Source organism: Thermomyces lanuginosus (assembly GCF_041956635.1).
Source record: "Thermomyces lanuginosus strain ATCC 200065 unplaced genomic scaffold VTN49scaffold_28, whole genome shotgun sequence".
Taxonomy (NCBI): domain Eukaryota; kingdom Fungi; phylum Ascomycota; class Eurotiomycetes; order Eurotiales; family Trichocomaceae; genus Thermomyces; species Thermomyces lanuginosus.
The window spans coordinates 492,567-509,871 of NW_027192362.1; the positions used below are offsets into that span (position 1 = coordinate 492,567).

The following is a 17,305-nucleotide window of genomic DNA, read 5'->3' on the forward strand; positions in this document are numbered from 1 at the left end:
CGCCAATGTGGATCGTCCCATCTCCCATGTGGGCATTCTCCATGGCCATTGGGAGAGTTCATGCCAGTTGACCAATTTAATGCCCGAGATTCGGAGGAAATCTTGATCTGATAACGGCTGCAAATCCATGCGCTAAGTGGATCCAAGTCATTATCTGATCCGATTCCCGTGGCATCGCCTCACCCAATGTTCTCGCTTAATTTGCTCGTTCCGGTTGCGGAACTGATCGCTTAATGTAGCTCGACGTCATGGTACTTGTCAACAATATTCCAACCAAGTGTCAGGCAATTCATGGAGTGGCCTGCCAACGCACGTCAAATTGGCAATTGCATGTCGGAGATTTTCAAGGTTCAAATTCTACCCGAAGAGTCGAAAGTCACGTGATGTTTTTGTGCTGGCCATCGAGCCTTTCGGGGCCGAAAGTGGTCCCTAGTGGTGTAGTGGCTAACATCGCTGTCTCTCATGGCATGTCCGTGATCACAGCAGCCCTGGGTTCGATTCCCAGCTAGGGAGTTCCATTGATTTTGCCTTTTACCTTTTTTACCTCCCCTTTTCCCCCAATCGTACAGTTTTACACACTGTTTTGGGATAGACTACAGCCAAGTCTAGGACAGGTATTATTGACATTCAACAATGTACAAAAAAGCTATATGAATCATACAATGCACATGGGTCACGTTCCTTGCTCCGGATCCTCGCTGGCAACACTCGTGTATCCCCGTCCACCAGGTGTTGCTCGCATCCGAAGAGGCGTCTCGTACATGTGATAATAATCGACAACCTCCCCGTCCAACAGGGCTTTGCCGTCCTCGCGTTTCTTGAGGACCGGCGACGGGTCACACCAGAAATCTCGGCAGTTGGTGATTGCTCCCCGCGAGAACGGGTTCTTGCCACGACGTGGCCGGGTTGCGGTGGCCACGAATGTGTCGAGACCGAGGAGTTTTTTCCACGCTGCAAAGAAGCCTCCGCGGCTGCGAGGATGGCGTGCTCCCGACGGCACAGTTGGATTGGGGCCCTGGCCTGAGGCGGTCAAACCAGCCGCTTCGACAGATGTAGTGCCCGAGACCAAGGCCGATGTGATAGCACGTGATGCACCGTGCGGGTGGTCAAGCGACATGTGCCCGCGCATGTTCTCATACGTGGTCTGATTGCGGGCGATTTGCACGGATTGCACAGCACACAGCATCGTCACCCAGATGAGCTGCAAGCCAGTCCACCCGGCCAACACCAGCGTCCAGGTGTCTTTTTTGACGACGCCACAGATGGAATCGTTGACGAAATTGCAACTGGTATCTTCAGGAGTCGGTAAGATTCTGATGTCTTATCTCCTGTGAGTATGCTGGCGTTGAATGATCGCGACTAGTCAGATCACTTACAGTCAACAACGAGCTTGATAAGCAACAAGATGCCAAGTTCTAGGGAGATGATGTACAAGTAAAAGTGCCGTAGATTATTGACACCAACACAATTCACGATCCACGGACAATGACTGCCTTCTGTTAGCATATGCGCCACGATTGGCTCCTTTGAACGTACTGGTCATGCTTTGCAACACATCGGCCACATCGGCGGCAATGCCTGCTCCGCAGTGGCTTTTGGAGCATGCAATGTATGCAAAAGTGCTCTTCATCGAAAATCCAGTTATCGAAGAGTTCCCGGATGACCTCTCTTTGCTGATGACGGCTGCCCAGTTTTGGCACGTAGCCAGGGTTCTCCATCACCGACAGGGCATAGAAGTATGTTGTTGCTGCAAAGAGCACAATAAACAGCACGTTCTGAATGATATGAGACGACCATGTCACTGTCATTGTCAGCTAAGCCGTCGGATATTCGATCAGCTTTGAATCCTACCTGGAAGTATCCTGAAAAGATAGGTCAATCCGACCCAAAATAATGTTCCCGAAAACACACCGGCCAAATATGGCTACACAAGTCAATTGTCATTCTTGATAAGGAAACATAACAACTCACAGTTCTCTGAAGAGTGCGATACTCCGCCGGCCCCTCGCTTGCCAGTCGTTGAGCAATCCACTGCATGGCAATGATGACCGCGAGCGAAAGTGGAATCGCAAAGTAAACAGCCATGTGGCTCAACACCCATATGGCAAGGAAGATGGTCAGGAAGGGCCAAAGGAAGTAAAACTTGGCCAGCAAGTTCTTGTCATGCAAAAACATGGACAACCCCAAAGGCAGAGTCTTAAGATTCCCATCCTTATCATATCCGCAGTCATTGAGCGCACGATACCACACTCGCGTCGATCGCATGTCTTGGGCCACGGCAAACGGAGTCTTTCCATCTCGTGTCTTCGCAAAGCGATCCGCACCATATTCGAGGATCTTTTGGACGCAAGGATGTGAGCCTTTCACCAAAGCCCAGTGCAACGCAGTTAAGCCTCCTTCATCGACTGCATTGACATTCGCACCCCAACGTAGGAAGAGGTCAACGCAGACCGGGAATCCCTTGTACGCAGCCCACATCAATCCAGTGTGGCCCTGCGGGTCGGTCACATCAACCGGGATCCCTTGGTGTAGCAACAGAACGAGGAGGAACGCATTCCCGTCGATAGTCGCCAAATGCAGAATATTGTATCCTTGCGCATCAGTCAAAAGAGGGTCGGCGCCTCGTTGAAGCAGAAGATCGACGATATAATAATGGCAGCGCTGCGCCGCCCACATGGCCGGAGTTGCTACGGACTCGCCCCCTTTTGCGTTGACATCAGCGCCGGAATCCAGAAGAAATCGGCACATGGCATATTGGTTATTGATCGCGGCCCACTACAGATACAATTTTGTTTGTCAGTAACTTTCCCTTGTATCCGAAATCGCGAACCGAGCGCATACATGTAGAGGTGTGATGCCCTCCTCATCCGCGTATTTGGCCGTATACTTCTTCGTCTCAAACAGTCTTTGCATAGCGGCGACATCGCCGATCCGTGCTATCTGCATGATATCTTCCTCCACCGGGAGCGAGGAGCCTTTCCCGCTCCCGTCGCCCAAATTTTTCATCTCGACGCCATCGGATGTCTGTGGGGGAGCGACGGACGATTTCCCAATGGCCGTTGGCGAACTGGGAGCTGGATCATCGTCGGCCGGTGTTGTCATGGTTTTCCTGCCGTTCTTTGGTTTTCGATGGGTGTTCCTGTTCCTGCGTTCCCGGCCAAAACAATCGGAAGCAATGGTTGCCTGCCAACACCGACGATGCCTTTGTCACAGAACACTCGGCGCAAGCAACCAGGCTGCGTCGAAACCGGCGCAATACGGAGGTGCGAAATGAATGTCGAATGAGGCTGCAGGAAACATCAAAGCCACAGGAAATGCGTCGTGGCAGATTCGCAACGATTCGTCGATCTCAATACACATGCCGTAACGTACTGTATGGGTTCTCTCCGGGAGTTTGCTGGCTTGGTGTCATTTGTAATCAGTCTGGCCGATGTGATTGGCCGGGACTATGGCCAACTTACGTGTCCGAGTTGCGCGTACTGTAACTTCACCTCCTCGGCTCATTTATTCTCCAGATGTTTGCTTTCTTCGACCAGTGGCTCCCGCTGCGAGTAGTCTCTTATTCCTTGAATTACTAGGCGGGCGCGTACTGTATGCAAAGAGTGCGGAATTGGACCAGATTTTTTTTTTTTTAAGTGATGGTTCTCTCAATTGTTTTGAAGCACCGAACAGTCACATTTGCCGCCCAACTGGAGGCTAACGATCTCTTTGGAGTTTCATCCCCTAGCTAACAACGCAATCCCCTTCCATGGTCGATTGTTCGAATAATCGCTGCTATATACAAAGCATGAGTGTGCATCAATTTTTTTTTGTGACCCAATTTATATATATGTACAGAAGATATTAGATGCCCGTTACTTCAAAGGCATGGTCCAGCTCACTTGAATAAAATACGCAAGTCAACAGGCCCTTCCAACTCCAAAATCTATGTTAACCTTCGAGAGTTAGAGGCAGCACAAGCAACGGCTCCAAAGAAGTAATGGTAGGTCACGTTTTGCCATCTGGAGCGCCAGCAGCGATCTCTTTCGAAGCAGATTGGACGGTGGAACGGTTGACGTCCTCGATCGGCGCACTTGCGCGCGAAGTCAAGGTTGGAAATGTCACTGCAGTGCATCGCTGGAGGATAACCGCCTGCAGGGATAACTTGTCTGCATCTACACGCAGCTCAAAGTCCGCCAGAAAACAAAAGGCGATCTCGAGACGCGTGAGCTCTTTCTCTGAGACGCCTCCAACCCGTGAAAATCGATTATGGGAATAGCTGAGATCTTCTAACGCTTTCATTGCCACGCGTAAGCCTGCCAATACCAGACGATGCACATTCCGCTGTGTTACACGGATGCTCCTTTCCAGAACCGCCATCCTGGTAATGTAGAGACTGGTAGCGAGGTAAACCGAGGTGGACATGGGGCAGTATTTATGGATTCGCAATAGATAGTCTTCGAGGGAAATAGATGGCGTATTCTTTGAAGAAAATCGCCTCACCAGCGCTTCTTGCAACGAACGAGCCGCGGCGGGAGCCTCTTGGGTAGCCGTGGGGGAGTTAGAGCCGCCCGAATCTGAATCATTTTGCGACACCGAGGGTGAAATTTGAACATTCGCAGTGACGCGAATCAGCTCGTTCAAGTAAAGACAAACAGCCTTCAACACGTCTAGGGAAGGGATTCGGTTGATGTCAATGTCGCAGTCGCTGGCATCCAGCGTGGGCGCAAGGACAGAAATTGCATCTTGCGTAGGACAGGACACACCATCCCCAGGTTTCGGGGTAGGTTCGGACATTGCGTCAGCCTGGAGGTTATGAGAGTGAGAGAATGGAACGCCAATGTATTTCAGCTCGCACTTCCAGTAACTGCTGGCAACTCGGCGACCAGGTTGAATAATTGAATGAGCACATAGGGTCACGAGCAAACAATGCCGGCATCGATGGCAAGGTCATCGCCTCCGTGGAGTTTGAGAGTTCTTGAGCATCCCGCCCGTGGAATGATGAATGCAGTGCGTTGTTCGCCTCCAGAATGCAGACCGCGTAACCCCGCCGCCCTAATCCACGGGAGTCCACTCCTACGGCTGCCTGAATTGCTAAAACGCGCTGGGGCACAAAGAAACGAGCTGGGCACGATGTAATCAGTACTCGTAGCTGCCAGCAGCACTGGGACAAAGTGGAATTGGATATTTGACGGCACGAAGAAACCCAGCAATACGAAGCCCCGTCGCAAGATCTCAGGCAATAGTAGGAAACGGAACAAGGCACCGTACACGACCGTCCAAGTACTGCCAGTAACTCAGCATGCAATGTCGACAACGGTCATGCATCGAGGTGTAATTTTTGGCAGGTAAAGAGATTTACCGAAGAATTACGGAGTATTGTACGGAGTACCTAACTAACCTTTTTAGGACAAGCACATATGTACTCCGTAGATGACTAATCTATGTTTCAAGTGGATCCCATTGCCCCACTTAAACTTTGCTCTCTTCACCTGCAGAACGCGCATCATTGGATTCTTTCTAGATAGTATATACTCTGTACAGGACAAACAATCATGATTTTTCTTTGGAACAAGCAGTTGAGATGGAAAGGAAAAGAAATACATGCGCAGATATTCATAATGCAGCAGAAGATGGCTGTCAATCTGTTGAGATATCCGTCATTTCAGCACCCTTCCTCCATCTGTGAGGATCATCAGTCCCGTTACAAAGTTGTCCTTCATCAAATACAAGTATGCCTCAGCAACCTCTTCAGGCCGGCCGAGCCTGTTCAACAGACATCCATTTGCGAATTTCTCCCGCGCATATTCGGCCAGCTCCTTTGGAACGGAATCGAACAACTCCGTCTTAACGGCACCCGGGGAGACAGTGTTCACACGGATAGGAGCAAGCTCGACGGACAAGCTGCGCCTGAGTCCTTCCACCCCAGAAGAATATCCGATGATTGCCGACCAATCAGGAACGGGTCTGAATTGAGTGACGCCGGTTGTGAAGGTAATTGAGGACGAATCGGCGATTTTCACGTACTTGCGGGCCAATTTGGCGAAAATGAGAGGTGCATAGAAGCGTACGTTGCCGACATTTCTGATGTAATCGATTGAAAGATCTTCCACTGGTCGAGAGTTAATGCCAGCTCCGGCTGTGAAGACCACGTGGTCGAGAAGTGTGGTCCGATTATCGGTTGCTTTGTCGAGCAGGGAAATCAGGTTCTGCTCGACTGTCTCCTGATTGCCCACATCACACGGATAACCGGTGATGCGAGCGTGATAGTCAGGATCCGGATACGCGTCTTTCAGCCTTTGAATGGCTTTCTCAACTTTCTCTGGCTTCGAACTCGAAACGATCACGGTGGCGCCGTGTTCGAGAGCAGCCTCCGCAACAGCAAACCCTATACCAGACGTGCCACCCAAAACAAGGACACGGGCGCCGGCAAGTTTATTCACGTATTTCAGTTGCGGGGCGGGAGCCATCTTGAGTCCAGACAAAGATATGAAGATTTGATATTGCACTTCGTATTGCGTAGACAAAAGTGATAGACGGACGTGCTATTCAGGACATCTCCGTCCTTCCATCGCCTTTATATGCCTTTATCGCTGAGTCTACCTTTCTTCTTGTTTCTACCAGCAGATCAAGTCAGTTCCCGTCCCTCAGTCGGAGCGATAGTTTGCCCGAGTAACTTGTTGACTGTATATTAAATGCTCGGACGAATTCGTCCGAACGCTCAGTGGACCACTTATTAAGCTGCGCTCCTCCCTGCAAAAAGGAAGTAATTAACGTAACTCCGGGGTTCCGCGCTGCAATAGCTTAATTCCGAATGCAAAATGGCTCGCTGATTCAACTTCATATGTCGAAGCACGAACCTGGGATAAATGAAGTGAATCCTAACGGGTCGGCTGGCCAAAGCGTCAGCTAGTACGGAGTACTTCACAGGGCATCGCTCCACTACGTCTAGTAATCACACGGTGTTCGGATGAACTCTTGAAATTCGTCCCGAACTTCATTTAATTAAATGCAATGCTGGTTCGAACTCCCAGAATCTATCTTGCGTGTTAGCAAATTGCGCTGAACCGGTTTGGAACAACTTGGTGGGCGTCCAGGTGTCAGAGCAATGTTGCTCGGCCACTTCCAATAGTACGTGGACTATAAACCTTAAATCATACAGCATTCTGTTCGTAGGTTGTTCAATACCTGATGATCTGCAGGTATTAGCTAGAATCTGAGTTTCCGGACTTCAGGGCTGGATGGAGCGTGAAGGTCATGTATACTGTCAACCACAAGTCCTGCAAAAGTTCAAAAAGTTCATCAATCTCCTCTGACTCTATAGTCTGAACTTGCCATAAATCACCAGGCGGGACAGATGCCCCTGGAAATTTTTTGACAAATGTAAATCGACTACGGACAGATTACATCAGTGACCTGGATTCAACCGGCTAACAGAAATGTCCTTTCGCGAATTGTGCTTTGGCTCGTAATAACCGGCCCGTTCGCGTATTATAGCCGAAGTCTCTGCAGGCAGTTGATTCGGCGACCTTTCGGTGATCTACATGTACACCCCAAGTTGTGAAATGCAGCATAACACGGTAGTTTGAGTATGTACATCAAGGGCGATGTCCTGCGCCCATCAACTTGCGTTACGCGTGCATCATGGCGATCATACAAGAATTCATATCACGGGAGTCCCTTTTAATAAGTCCCTTTTCATAGCCCGCCATGAGATCTCAATGATTCACTGATGCGCCCACCGCTCCAAGAACTTCTCCTTGACGCGATCCCTCCTACTAGCTGCCTCCAAATCAACCCCTTCGATACCTCTCTGCAGTGCAGCAAGCCTCTTCTCCAACTCCGTGAGACGCTCCTTCCGCGTCTCATCTGTGAGGCTGGGCTTGAAGTCCGACGACGAGTACAATGCCGTCCAGAGTAATTCCGTCGCTTGGTCTGTCGTCTGCAACGGTCCAGAAAGGGCCGTGATCTGCGCAGCAGTGGCCAAATGTCGAAGGAGCTGGTCCTGCTCACGCTTCTTCTCAGAGGCGACCTGGTATGCCATTGCTGGTTCTGCTGGTAGAGACAAACCAAGACGACGGAGAAACGTGGCCGTTGCTTGGAAATCATCCTGATTTGGAAGCGTAGAAGTACGCGGCCGCGGCGATGGGTGGGGTGATAACTGTGCGGGCATGGAGGAGTGCCTGCGGTGGGTTTTCCGCGGAGTCGACGACTCTGGTCTACTGCTTATCTCGCGCTTGTAGAGTCGCGCGATCCGATCTAGTGTCTCGCGGTAGGATTGGCGCGAGCGGATGCGCGAGGTCGTTTCCTCCGTGGAGTGTGTCATGTCGGCGATCAAATCGGAGATCCACATGCTGTCAGTAATGGCCAGTGGGAACCCGCGATACACATACCAGATCAAGCTTCTCCTCCATCGACTGTGTCATTTCTTCGCGTCCCCGTTGGAGCTCGCGAACGATGGGCTGTTCGTACTGTTGTCGCGCAGCCATCTGAGCCAGAACTTCGATTTCGGGGTACAATGACTCCAAATCTTGCTCCAGAAGGGAAATTTCTTCTTCTGTAGGCTTGTCTATTGAGCCCGGCTCAGACAACGACTCGAGGTATATACGATCCAGTCGCGTATAAATCTCTTCAGATGCAAGCTGTGCCAACGTGGCCGCCAACTCGCCTGCGCGCTGCAAAAGTAAGCCATCGTCGTGGCTCGACTCTAAGTCTGCTGCGAGACCCTCTGCCGTGGCAAGTCGCCGATCATCGTTCTTCAATTTCGACGTGACCGCCTGGAAAGTCTGACGTTTTTCGGCTTGGGCCTGCTCTTTCAACGCAGACAATCGAGTCGTGATTTCGTGTTCCAGATCATCTGCCTAAACGATTTCCGGACATCAGATTTTATTGTTATCGAAAGACCAGAATACCGCGCGTACCGCAATAGCCAGTCGTTGTCGTTCTCTGCCGAACCTGGACCGTAGAGCTTCAATCTCCTTTCCCTGCTCCCGACGAGCTCCTTGCTCCTCATTTCTCGCCCTCCGCGTAATATCCTGTTGTGTTCTGAGAATCTCCGTCCGTTTCCGCAAAGTCTCCGTATCTGCCTGCAGCACTTTCGTCGCCGCCGCGATTTCGTCCTCGGTAAACACGCGCGTAGTCTCGAGATCCGGGTGGCGCAGAAGGGACTCAAGCTGGCCGGATTGCTCCAATTTTTCCAGTCTAGAAGGATCAGTGATCCATTCCTATTGCTCGTTGGCGAGAACGTTACAGGAGAAACTCCTCGCGAGTCAGTAGCGTATCGTTGTGGACGTGGTTGGTCACCCATTCTGCATTCGCGCCGTTGGGGTCGTTCGCTGCGTCGAAGGCTGAGGTAATTGCATTTCGGTTGCAGATGAGATTGCGTTCGCGAAGTGCTGCGGTCAGTGTTTCTGCCGGTGTCATTGTCTGGGTGCGGGAGGTAAAGTGCCAGCTACGATTACGATAGTAGCTTGTTGAGATTAGATTCGTAGCGGAGCTAGTTTTAGGATCCATGGACGGCGCCTCATTCCAAACTACGAGCTGCCGACACTCCATCTCACTCTGTCGCACAATGACAACCATCTTGTAAGTTATCGTCGGTCAAACTTTCTAATTTTCGGTATTTGAGCGGCTTGGTTAGTTCTGTGGGTGTCAAGCTCATTGAGGGAGGACAATGGAATTCATATCGCAGCAAGCTTACGACCATTCTTCGCGAATCTCAACTACACTTGAATTATTGACGAAGTAGGGTTAGATCTATCTCAAATCGTATGACATTAATCGAACAAACATCCAGAACCAATAATGCAATCAACCATAAATCTATTACAGCAACTCCTGTGTCGGCGCGTTCTGAATCTTTCTTCCAATCTCCGAACTCCAGAACTTGCCATCCGGGTACGTATACAACTCCAGCGCCTCATCCGTGTATCCAATCGAGTAGCCCGGCTCGCGGGGAGTAACGTAGTGCGCGTTCTCGATGCGCGACGGGTGGCGCAAACTCTCTCGGCGAGAGCTGGCGAATTCGAGCATCGATTTCTTGCCCGACACAGCGATGTAATCGATCAGCGACAGGTGCGAGGTGAGCTCTGTCAGACCCATGGCGCCATTGTGCGGCACGCAGGGGACGTTGAACTTGAGTGCCATGAGCATGACGGCCTATGGTTGTTAGCTCGCATAGCTTACTAAAAGCAGGATCAAGTTTTGCGTACCAAGCACTCGTTCACACTTCCCAGTCGCACGGCGTCAATCTGGCAGACGTCCGTCGCCTCAGCCTGCAAGAGCTGTTTAAATGTGACGCGGTTCTGGGCCATCTCTCCCGTTGCAACGCCCACGCCGTATGGCTTGAGAGCTTTGCGGATGGCGGCGTGGCCGAGAACGTCATCAGGGTTGGTAGGTTCTGCGTTCTTGTTAACTCTGTACGTTGATAATCAAGTATCGATCGAGAGAGCATACCCTCAATAAAAACTGGCTTGAACTCGACCAGCTGCTTCATCCACTCGATGGCCTCGGGAACGCTCCAGACCTATCCTCTTAGTGGAATTCTGGATATGACGCTCCAGGAAACCTACCTGATTTGCATCAATCATGACTGTGTAGCCTTTATCATATCCCAGAACACGCCGCACGGCCGCCAACCGCTCCCGATCAGCGTTGATATCGGTGCCGACCTTGAACTTGAAAACGGTGAATCCCTCGGCAATTGTTTCTCGGAGAACCTGCTCCATCTTCTCGCCTGAAAAGGCCAGCCAGCCGGGGGATGTCGAATATGCCTTTGCAAGTCAGCTGTTTTCCCTGAAAGAAGATGTGTATATTTCACTTACAGGAACTGCTCGGTTCCTTAAAGCCTCCTGAATTCTCTCCTCCTTCCCAATTTGAGTCTTCTTCAACATCTCCACCGCCTCTTCTGGCGTGATCACGTCTGTGATGTATCGAAAATCGATACACCGCACAAGCTCCTCAGGCGTCATATCAGCAACAATGCGCCAGACCGGTTTTCGCAGGATCTTTCCCCAGAGATCCCACACAGCGTTCAAAACCCCTGCGACAGCGAGGTGCGTGACGGACTTTTCGGGGCCGATCCACCGGTATTGCGAGTCATTGACCATGTGCCGCCACGTCCGGCCCATGTCCGCAGTCAGGTCCTGCATCGTGCGGCCGACGACGCGCTTGGCGAAGATGTTGAGCGTGAAGCAGATGATTTCACTGCCGCGGCCATTGCTGAATGCCTATCTCATCAAATATCTGTAAGCCTATGCCAGCATATACAGTAGAGGTTCAAGGGAGAGAGTTGTACAATGCCTTCGCCCAAAAGCCCTGGGATATTCGTCTCCAGCTGAATATACGGATGCGAGCCGTTTGTGCCGACATGCATGGCATCCGAGCCCACGCCGTCGAGGCTCGTTGGAAATCGCAGATCGATCACCTTATACCCGGTGATGCGCACGTCGGCGGGGTTATAGGTGACTTCGGAGCCCATCTTGTCTTCAGCTTTAGCATTCGATTCTGACGATAAGAAAGTGTACTGGACCCTCTATTTATTCAGGTCCGTCTATATTAAATAATCACTACTTGTCCAGCCTCAAATTCAGGTCTGGACAAGACCCTGAATTAATTTATCATGACGAAGTGCCATTCGGTACCAATCGAGCTGACCAAAAGCTGTGCTCCATATCGCTCGGAGTCTCGGAGGAATCCCGGCCGCCTCCACCCTGGGAAATTTGAGCGACGGTAGTTTTTGCGTTCGCGGCATCATTGAAACCCGTACACCATCCCGGGCTCTCGGCTGAGACTCACAGAATGAAATGACGGGGAAAGGCGGATGCGTTCATGCTTGAATGCATGTGTTTCGCGTCCCTCGCTTCTCGATCTAAGAGATCTAAGCCCATTAAAGTTAGAGTTGTGGAGATCAATGATCGAAGCTTCATTCCTCATTTGGCTAGAGCAGAGGTTAGGGTGCAGATAGTAAACGCTAGTTCCGGGAGCTAATAAGCGGGGAAGATCAAGGCGAGCAAGGATCTACCCGATACTCCCCCTTCATACCACTACGGAACAATTCAGGTGACATGGGGGAGTCGTGCACATATCTCACGTTTCATCAATAATTTACAAAGCTCACTCGCAGAAGTTACAATCAAAGTCAACTTAGTACGTTACAGAAATTGCGTTTTCTTAGCCATCGTATCGACGATCCATGTTACGGATTCGAAACTCGACTCGGGAGCCGCCCAGCGCTCGACATTATGGATAACCAGCCGCTGAAGAGAGCGTATATCCGGAACAAATTGGCGCAGATGGGGCGATAGCGATGCCACGGTGAGGACAATGACAGCGCCAAGAGATCTGGCCTGGTTAGCATACTCTACCAGAATGAACTTCGCAGGTCGAGACCACGTACGATTGGGACATAGTCCATGTGTACTGGGACGGGCGGCTCAATATCGTGCCGTTGTTCTGCAGGTACAGCCGACAGCTCTCTATGCATACGCGAGCTTTGTCCACTATCAAGTCGGGCGGTTTCTGGCTCTCTGGGAGTGACGCCGCATACAGTACAAACGGGCGATGGATGATATGCTTGGTCGCAAAGTACCGGATGCGCAGAATCCGCTGGCGATCATCCACTGTCGGCTCTGTGTCTAGAGACGGCTTGATCACATCGGGGATCGAGTCGTACCAGTCCAAGAGCTGGCGGTCGAGTTCCGAGGCGATGGACACGAGCCGGTCAATGTGGATGGATGTGATGGATGAAAGAGTCGCCGGTAAAACGGAGCTTCGGCCATCGACGTTGTAAATGGAGTCGTGGACTCGATTTAGCAGGCGGCGGATCGAGATCTCGGCCAGGTAAGACAGTCGATGAACGTCTGGGGGATTTCCGGGGCTGGGAAAGGCCATGCGATCGACGATGGACTCGATCCCGCTGCGAGGGAGATTCAGCTCTGCCAGGCGGTCACTATATTGCAGTTAAGAATAACGATCCACTGGAACGGGATGGCGGATCGTTATCACCATTCAATCAGGTAACAGCTCCAGCAAGCCATATTGATCTGTGACTTGACGGTCTCATCGACGCTTCGATCTTGCAAACTACGAAATCAGCACCTGTCCTGTCCGATTGGAGTAGATAACGTACCGTGGTAGGAGTAATTGAACATGCGTCGAGGCCATATGAATCAGTTTCCAACTGTGGAATGGCTGCGCTATAAACGCGGAGTAGATCCCGGCAAAGATCAGTCCGTAGACCAATAGAAGGCTCGGCTTGGAGAACCAGGTCATTTCTCCCGTGAGGATCTCCAGAGCCGGGGTGAAAAACTCGATCCCCGGTGCCCATGATGGATCCCTTGCCTCGGGGCCAGCGGGATCCGAGGCAACGGATCCCAAGGCAAAAATGACCAGGCATAGGGCCGATTCAAGATCCGGGGCCGGGCCACGTAGCAGAATATTCTCGTAAGATTCCAAAAACGTCCGCTCATCCAATATCGGATGAGACGGGTATACGTAGCGATAGAATGATTTGACTAACGGGTCGGTTATTTCCCGCCTGACTGGAGGAAACTCCAGACGATGGATATACTGCCGGCGAAACTTGGTCCGTTCTGACTCCAGCCTAAAGAAGTAGTCCTCTGGGAAGTCGCCCAGAAGCGACCGGATTGTCGGTAATGTCAAGAGACTGTTGGTAGAAGTCTGGTGCTTCTGTGGAATGGTTAGTGGAGGGACATCCACTGCGGCATCCACCACGGCGGCTGCGGGTGACAGCCCGGCAATCGACGGATGCGAATGGCGCGTAGTTGCGGGAGAGACGGCCGTATCGGCACCGTAATCCGCCGCAGATCCTAGACCTGGACGTGTTCCTGCAGTCGACGGTAGCCCATCAGGGGCAACAGCACCATTCATCGCGAGCCGCGAGTGCATAGATGCGATCGCATCAATCGTTGCCGTGTGCGCTTCCAGGAGCGCCTCAATGCGTTCTAGACGCTGGGCTGTCGCCATATCCACGGATTGCGGCGATGAATCGATCCTGCACAATCATAATCAATCTACTGCTGCTGCGCAAGCTGAAGCTTCAGTGCCCCAGACCTTTGCACCGGCAATTCCTGCCAGCGGCAGTCTGCGCCGGCCTCCTCGCATTTGCTACACACGGGCCTTCGGCCATCGCAGCGCCGTTTTCTAAGGTTAAAGCGTCAGCTAGTGATTTCAAAGATCAATTTACTTTTGACGTTATCCCTAGTCCGTAACGGAATCCGCAGATTGGCGTCAAGGCAAGCTTTCGCACCTTTGTCTGCAAAAGTCACAAGCGAGAGCGACGCGCTTGCGGGGATAGCTCATCCTGACGTTCCACCTGTACGATAGTGAGACGCACGGGGATCCGACGAGTCGCGCGAAGTGTGTTCGGGGATAGGCGGAGTGACGGAAGCGGGGATCTTATATGGGGCTGACTAAACTAAGGGGGGATCGCCAGAGTCGGTTGCCTGAGGCTATAAAGGCTGGACCATCATCGTCCGCCAAGCTCCCATAGATTACATGGTTCCTACATGCCAAAGAGATTTCGCTGAATCAATTCTTCAGTACATCTATTGTAGACTTCGGATCAATAGAAATTGGAGAATGCCATTAACTGTTCCGCTCAAGATATGATGACATTAGCAGGCTACCTAATGCATACGCCGACCCTGTTCTTCCAGACCTGGGTTGCCATTGACACTAGACCAATCCCTGCCTTCTCGTTTAAATCCACAAACTAAGTATATTTCTAGAAATACTCAGGCTCGCTTAGTTTTGCCGGATACGGCTAGTCGGCGCTAATGCAGTCTCTGCCTCTCTGGACCCGATTAAGTAGCCTAAGCCCCAGTTCGGTTGCCTGAGGCACCGTTCACCTCTGTGCGCAAGTTGGATAATTAGGGCACGCTTTAAGGTTTTGTATTAGCTACAACGATATGCAAACTCGTATGTAAACTTCTATAATTGATACAGAGCTTCTCGAAAGCTCTTGATTTGAGCCATCTGGCAACTTTCTCAGACCTTTTCTATGATTTCTTCTGAACCCACGCTCTTTACGCCTGATTCCTGCTTCATCTGCATGGCGCGTTGCTCGATTCGTGAGCGCTCCGCGTCAATGAAGTCCTGCGGCCGCTCCCGCTGCGTTAGATTCCTGTTGCGGAACACGAACATTGACGGGTTGGTGCGGAAGGTGACGTCCATATCTTCGAGCGTCCGCTGGGTCGTCTCAGGGTAGAACAGGTAGACAATTGGGAAGAACCCAAACAAAAAGCATGCAAATACTAGCAGCTCGATCAGCGCCCATGTTCTGAAGGAATTATCTTGAAATTCCAGGGGTCCTTACGCAAATAAAATCCCCAACCCAGGTTGTTGACGCCAACCTTGGTGTATTGCGTCACGGCGAAAGCGCAAATCCAGTTGGTTGCCGTTGCTGCAGCGGCAGCGCGAGACCGCCAACCGAGAGAGTTGACCTCGGAATTATAGACCCACGGAACCTGGTCCGGTTAAAATGATTCCTTCGAAGCAGGCGGCTATTCGAGTTTTTACCTTGGCGAAGGTGAACCCATACAGCACGTAATACAGGAAGAACATGGACGTTGTAGCAGCACCCAACTAGACAATGTTAGTTTTTTTTTTTTCCATCATTACGGATAAGATCTCACGAACCGGATATTTGTCTTCTGGATGACGATCTGCCATCTTGAGACAAATTGCCGCTATCAGGTAGCAGGTACCCGTAGCGAGTGAGCCAAAGAGCATCAACCTATTCCAGTCAGTGAGTGACTATAACGGAAGGTGATAGCGCGTACTTCCGCCTGCCAGCCATATCGATGATGATTACGCAGAAGATTGCTGCGCCTAGGTAGGACGTCGAATTGCAGGCAGTCAGCAACCGGGCCATGGTCTCGCTAAACCCAACGCTTTGCTGCAGTAGAGTAGGTAAATAGTAACCAAGAGCGTTGACACCGGAAAACTGCTGCATAAGCTGTGTGCCGCACGAGAGAATCAGTCGTCGAAGGTTCTGGGTCTCGTCCCGGAACAACAACACATCCTTGACAGGCACAACATCCCGACGCTCCTCCTGGATAGCGACAAGGATCGAGTCATGGGCTTCAATGACCACTGGATCAGTGGGTTTGACGCCCTTTCCCTGCAATCGGGCCAGTACCTCAAGTGCCTCTTCGGACCGATCTTTGAGAAGCAGCCAGCGCGGGCTCTCAGGAAGATAGATCATGATAGGGATCGCAATCATTGCAAACACCAGCTGAAATGCTAACGGGAAGCGCCATTGGAAAGGGCCGCCACGAAAAGAGATGCCATAGTTCATCCAGTTGGCCAAGCAGAATGCGACGGTATTGCTAATGTTCGCCAGAATGACCAAACGGCCTCTGATGGAAGCCTTTGCGCACTCGCTTTGATAAACCGGAACAACCGAAGTGTTAACGCCTGGATGTTTGCATTAGCTATCACGGAAGAGCCTGGACCTCAGTTCAAAGTCATGACTGACCCATTCCAAAGCCATTGATCAAACGTCCAATGATCATCTGCGGGAGGTGAAAGGAGGTAATCTGCAGGATGGCCCCGACGCCATTGCATGCGAGGCCAACAAAGTTCGACCTTCGACGACCTAGGTGATCTCCAAAGAAGCACGCAAAAAGGCATCCGGCGAAGGCTCCCAGCTACAGTACAGGAGTTAGTGAGGCCACGCGAAGGAAAGGACGCTGAGGGAAGACAGCGTACCGAGAAGCAGCTAGAGGTAATGCCATTAACATTGGGGTCTTTCACTTGAGGAAAAACCTTGATAAAATCCTCCGATATCAAGACACCGGAGAAGACCCCTTGGTCATAGCCAAACCAACACATAGTTGCTGCACACTCAGTCATCTCGGCTTTTTCACTGCCGGACAGGGGTGGTCGCATACCTGCATTGCCAAGGGTGATGAAAAACACCAGCCAAAAGCCGCTGAGCCTCCTAATGAACCACATGGTGGCTTCACTTGCAATGACTAGACGCCAGTCACAATGTAGCAGTTGAAGTCTCTGTTCGATGGCACGGGGAACATCGTACACTCTACAGGACCAAAGCGGCTTTAAAATATCGATGAAATACCTGCAATTCTATTGTGATCCTGATCAGACCCGACATTTCGGGTCAAGATCCCTGCAAGTCACGCTTTTGCGGAGAACTGGACCCAAGCTGGGGAAAGCTGGGGGAGCTCCCCTGCAAGCCCTAGATTTTTCCGGATAGGATCCACGCTTGGCTTTTTGACGGGGAAAGGCGGTAAATCACGTGGATGCGTTACAGTTGAACCAGTCCTGTAGTGCTGGGGGA

The 17,305-nt window shown here is 51.3% G+C and overlaps 8 protein-coding genes and 1 non-coding gene across 9 annotated transcripts; 1 reads left to right on the forward strand and 8 right to left on the reverse strand.

Annotated features, from left to right (window-relative positions):
• The first annotated feature begins 426 nt into the window (after positions 1-426).
• VTN49DRAFT_t40 lies at positions 427-513 on the forward strand. Its single transcript has one exon. It is a non-coding gene; the product is annotated as a tRNA-Glu (tRNA).
• A 160-nt stretch (positions 514-673) lies between these two features.
• VTN49DRAFT_3289 (uncharacterized protein) lies at positions 674-3,102 on the reverse strand (the record flags this gene model as incomplete). The annotated part of the gene is made up of 6 exons (XM_069411108.1): positions 674-1,320; positions 1,377-1,489; positions 1,537-1,801; positions 1,852-1,924; positions 1,972-2,775; positions 2,842-3,102. The coding sequence occupies 6 exons, from the start codon at positions 3,100-3,102 to the stop codon at positions 674-676; spliced, it is 2,163 nt and encodes a 720-aa protein (XP_069268567.1).
• Positions 3,103-3,987: 885 nt separating this feature from the next.
• VTN49DRAFT_3290 (uncharacterized protein) lies at positions 3,988-4,776 on the reverse strand (the record flags this gene model as incomplete). The annotated part of the gene is made up of 1 exon (XM_069411110.1): positions 3,988-4,776. One exon carries the CDS (start codon positions 4,774-4,776, stop codon positions 3,988-3,990), a length of 789 nt encoding a protein of 262 aa, XP_069268568.1.
• An 863-nt stretch (positions 4,777-5,639) lies between these two features.
• VTN49DRAFT_3291 (uncharacterized protein) lies at positions 5,640-6,449 on the reverse strand (the record flags this gene model as incomplete). The annotated part of the gene is made up of 1 exon (XM_069411111.1): positions 5,640-6,449. The coding sequence occupies one exon, from the start codon at positions 6,447-6,449 to the stop codon at positions 5,640-5,642; it is 810 nt and encodes a 269-aa protein (XP_069268569.1).
• A 1,256-nt stretch (positions 6,450-7,705) lies between these two features.
• On the reverse strand, positions 7,706-8,305 carry VTN49DRAFT_3292 (uncharacterized protein; the record flags this gene model as incomplete). The annotated part of the gene is made up of 1 exon (XM_069411112.1): positions 7,706-8,305. One exon carries the CDS (start codon positions 8,303-8,305, stop codon positions 7,706-7,708), a length of 600 nt encoding a protein of 199 aa, XP_069268570.1.
• A 31-nt stretch (positions 8,306-8,336) lies between these two features.
• Positions 8,337-9,402, reverse strand: VTN49DRAFT_3293 (uncharacterized protein; the record flags this gene model as incomplete). Its single annotated transcript, XM_069411113.1, has 3 exons — positions 8,337-8,840; positions 8,901-9,180; positions 9,230-9,402. The coding sequence occupies 3 exons, from the start codon at positions 9,400-9,402 to the stop codon at positions 8,337-8,339; spliced, it is 957 nt and encodes a 318-aa protein (XP_069268571.1).
• A 402-nt stretch (positions 9,403-9,804) lies between these two features.
• On the reverse strand, positions 9,805-11,458 carry VTN49DRAFT_3294 (uncharacterized protein; the record flags this gene model as incomplete). The annotated part of the gene is made up of 6 exons (XM_069411114.1): positions 9,805-10,137; positions 10,191-10,378; positions 10,435-10,504; positions 10,551-10,751; positions 10,803-11,207; positions 11,276-11,458. 6 exons carry the CDS (start codon positions 11,456-11,458, stop codon positions 9,805-9,807), a joined length of 1,380 nt encoding a protein of 459 aa, XP_069268572.1.
• Positions 11,459-12,131: 673 nt separating this feature from the next.
• VTN49DRAFT_3295 (uncharacterized protein) lies at positions 12,132-14,301 on the reverse strand (the record flags this gene model as incomplete). Its single annotated transcript, XM_069411115.1, has 6 exons — positions 12,132-12,321; positions 12,377-12,928; positions 12,985-13,062; positions 13,109-13,993; positions 14,053-14,142; positions 14,249-14,301. 6 exons carry the CDS (start codon positions 14,299-14,301, stop codon positions 12,132-12,134), a joined length of 1,848 nt encoding a protein of 615 aa, XP_069268573.1.
• A 687-nt stretch (positions 14,302-14,988) lies between these two features.
• Positions 14,989-16,959, reverse strand: VTN49DRAFT_3296 (uncharacterized protein; the record flags this gene model as incomplete). The annotated part of the gene is made up of 7 exons (XM_069411116.1): positions 14,989-15,254; positions 15,317-15,467; positions 15,520-15,585; positions 15,640-15,736; positions 15,783-16,419; positions 16,481-16,652; positions 16,714-16,959. 7 exons carry the CDS (start codon positions 16,957-16,959, stop codon positions 14,989-14,991), a joined length of 1,635 nt encoding a protein of 544 aa, XP_069268574.1.
• Between the last annotated feature and the right edge of the window lie 346 nt (positions 16,960-17,305).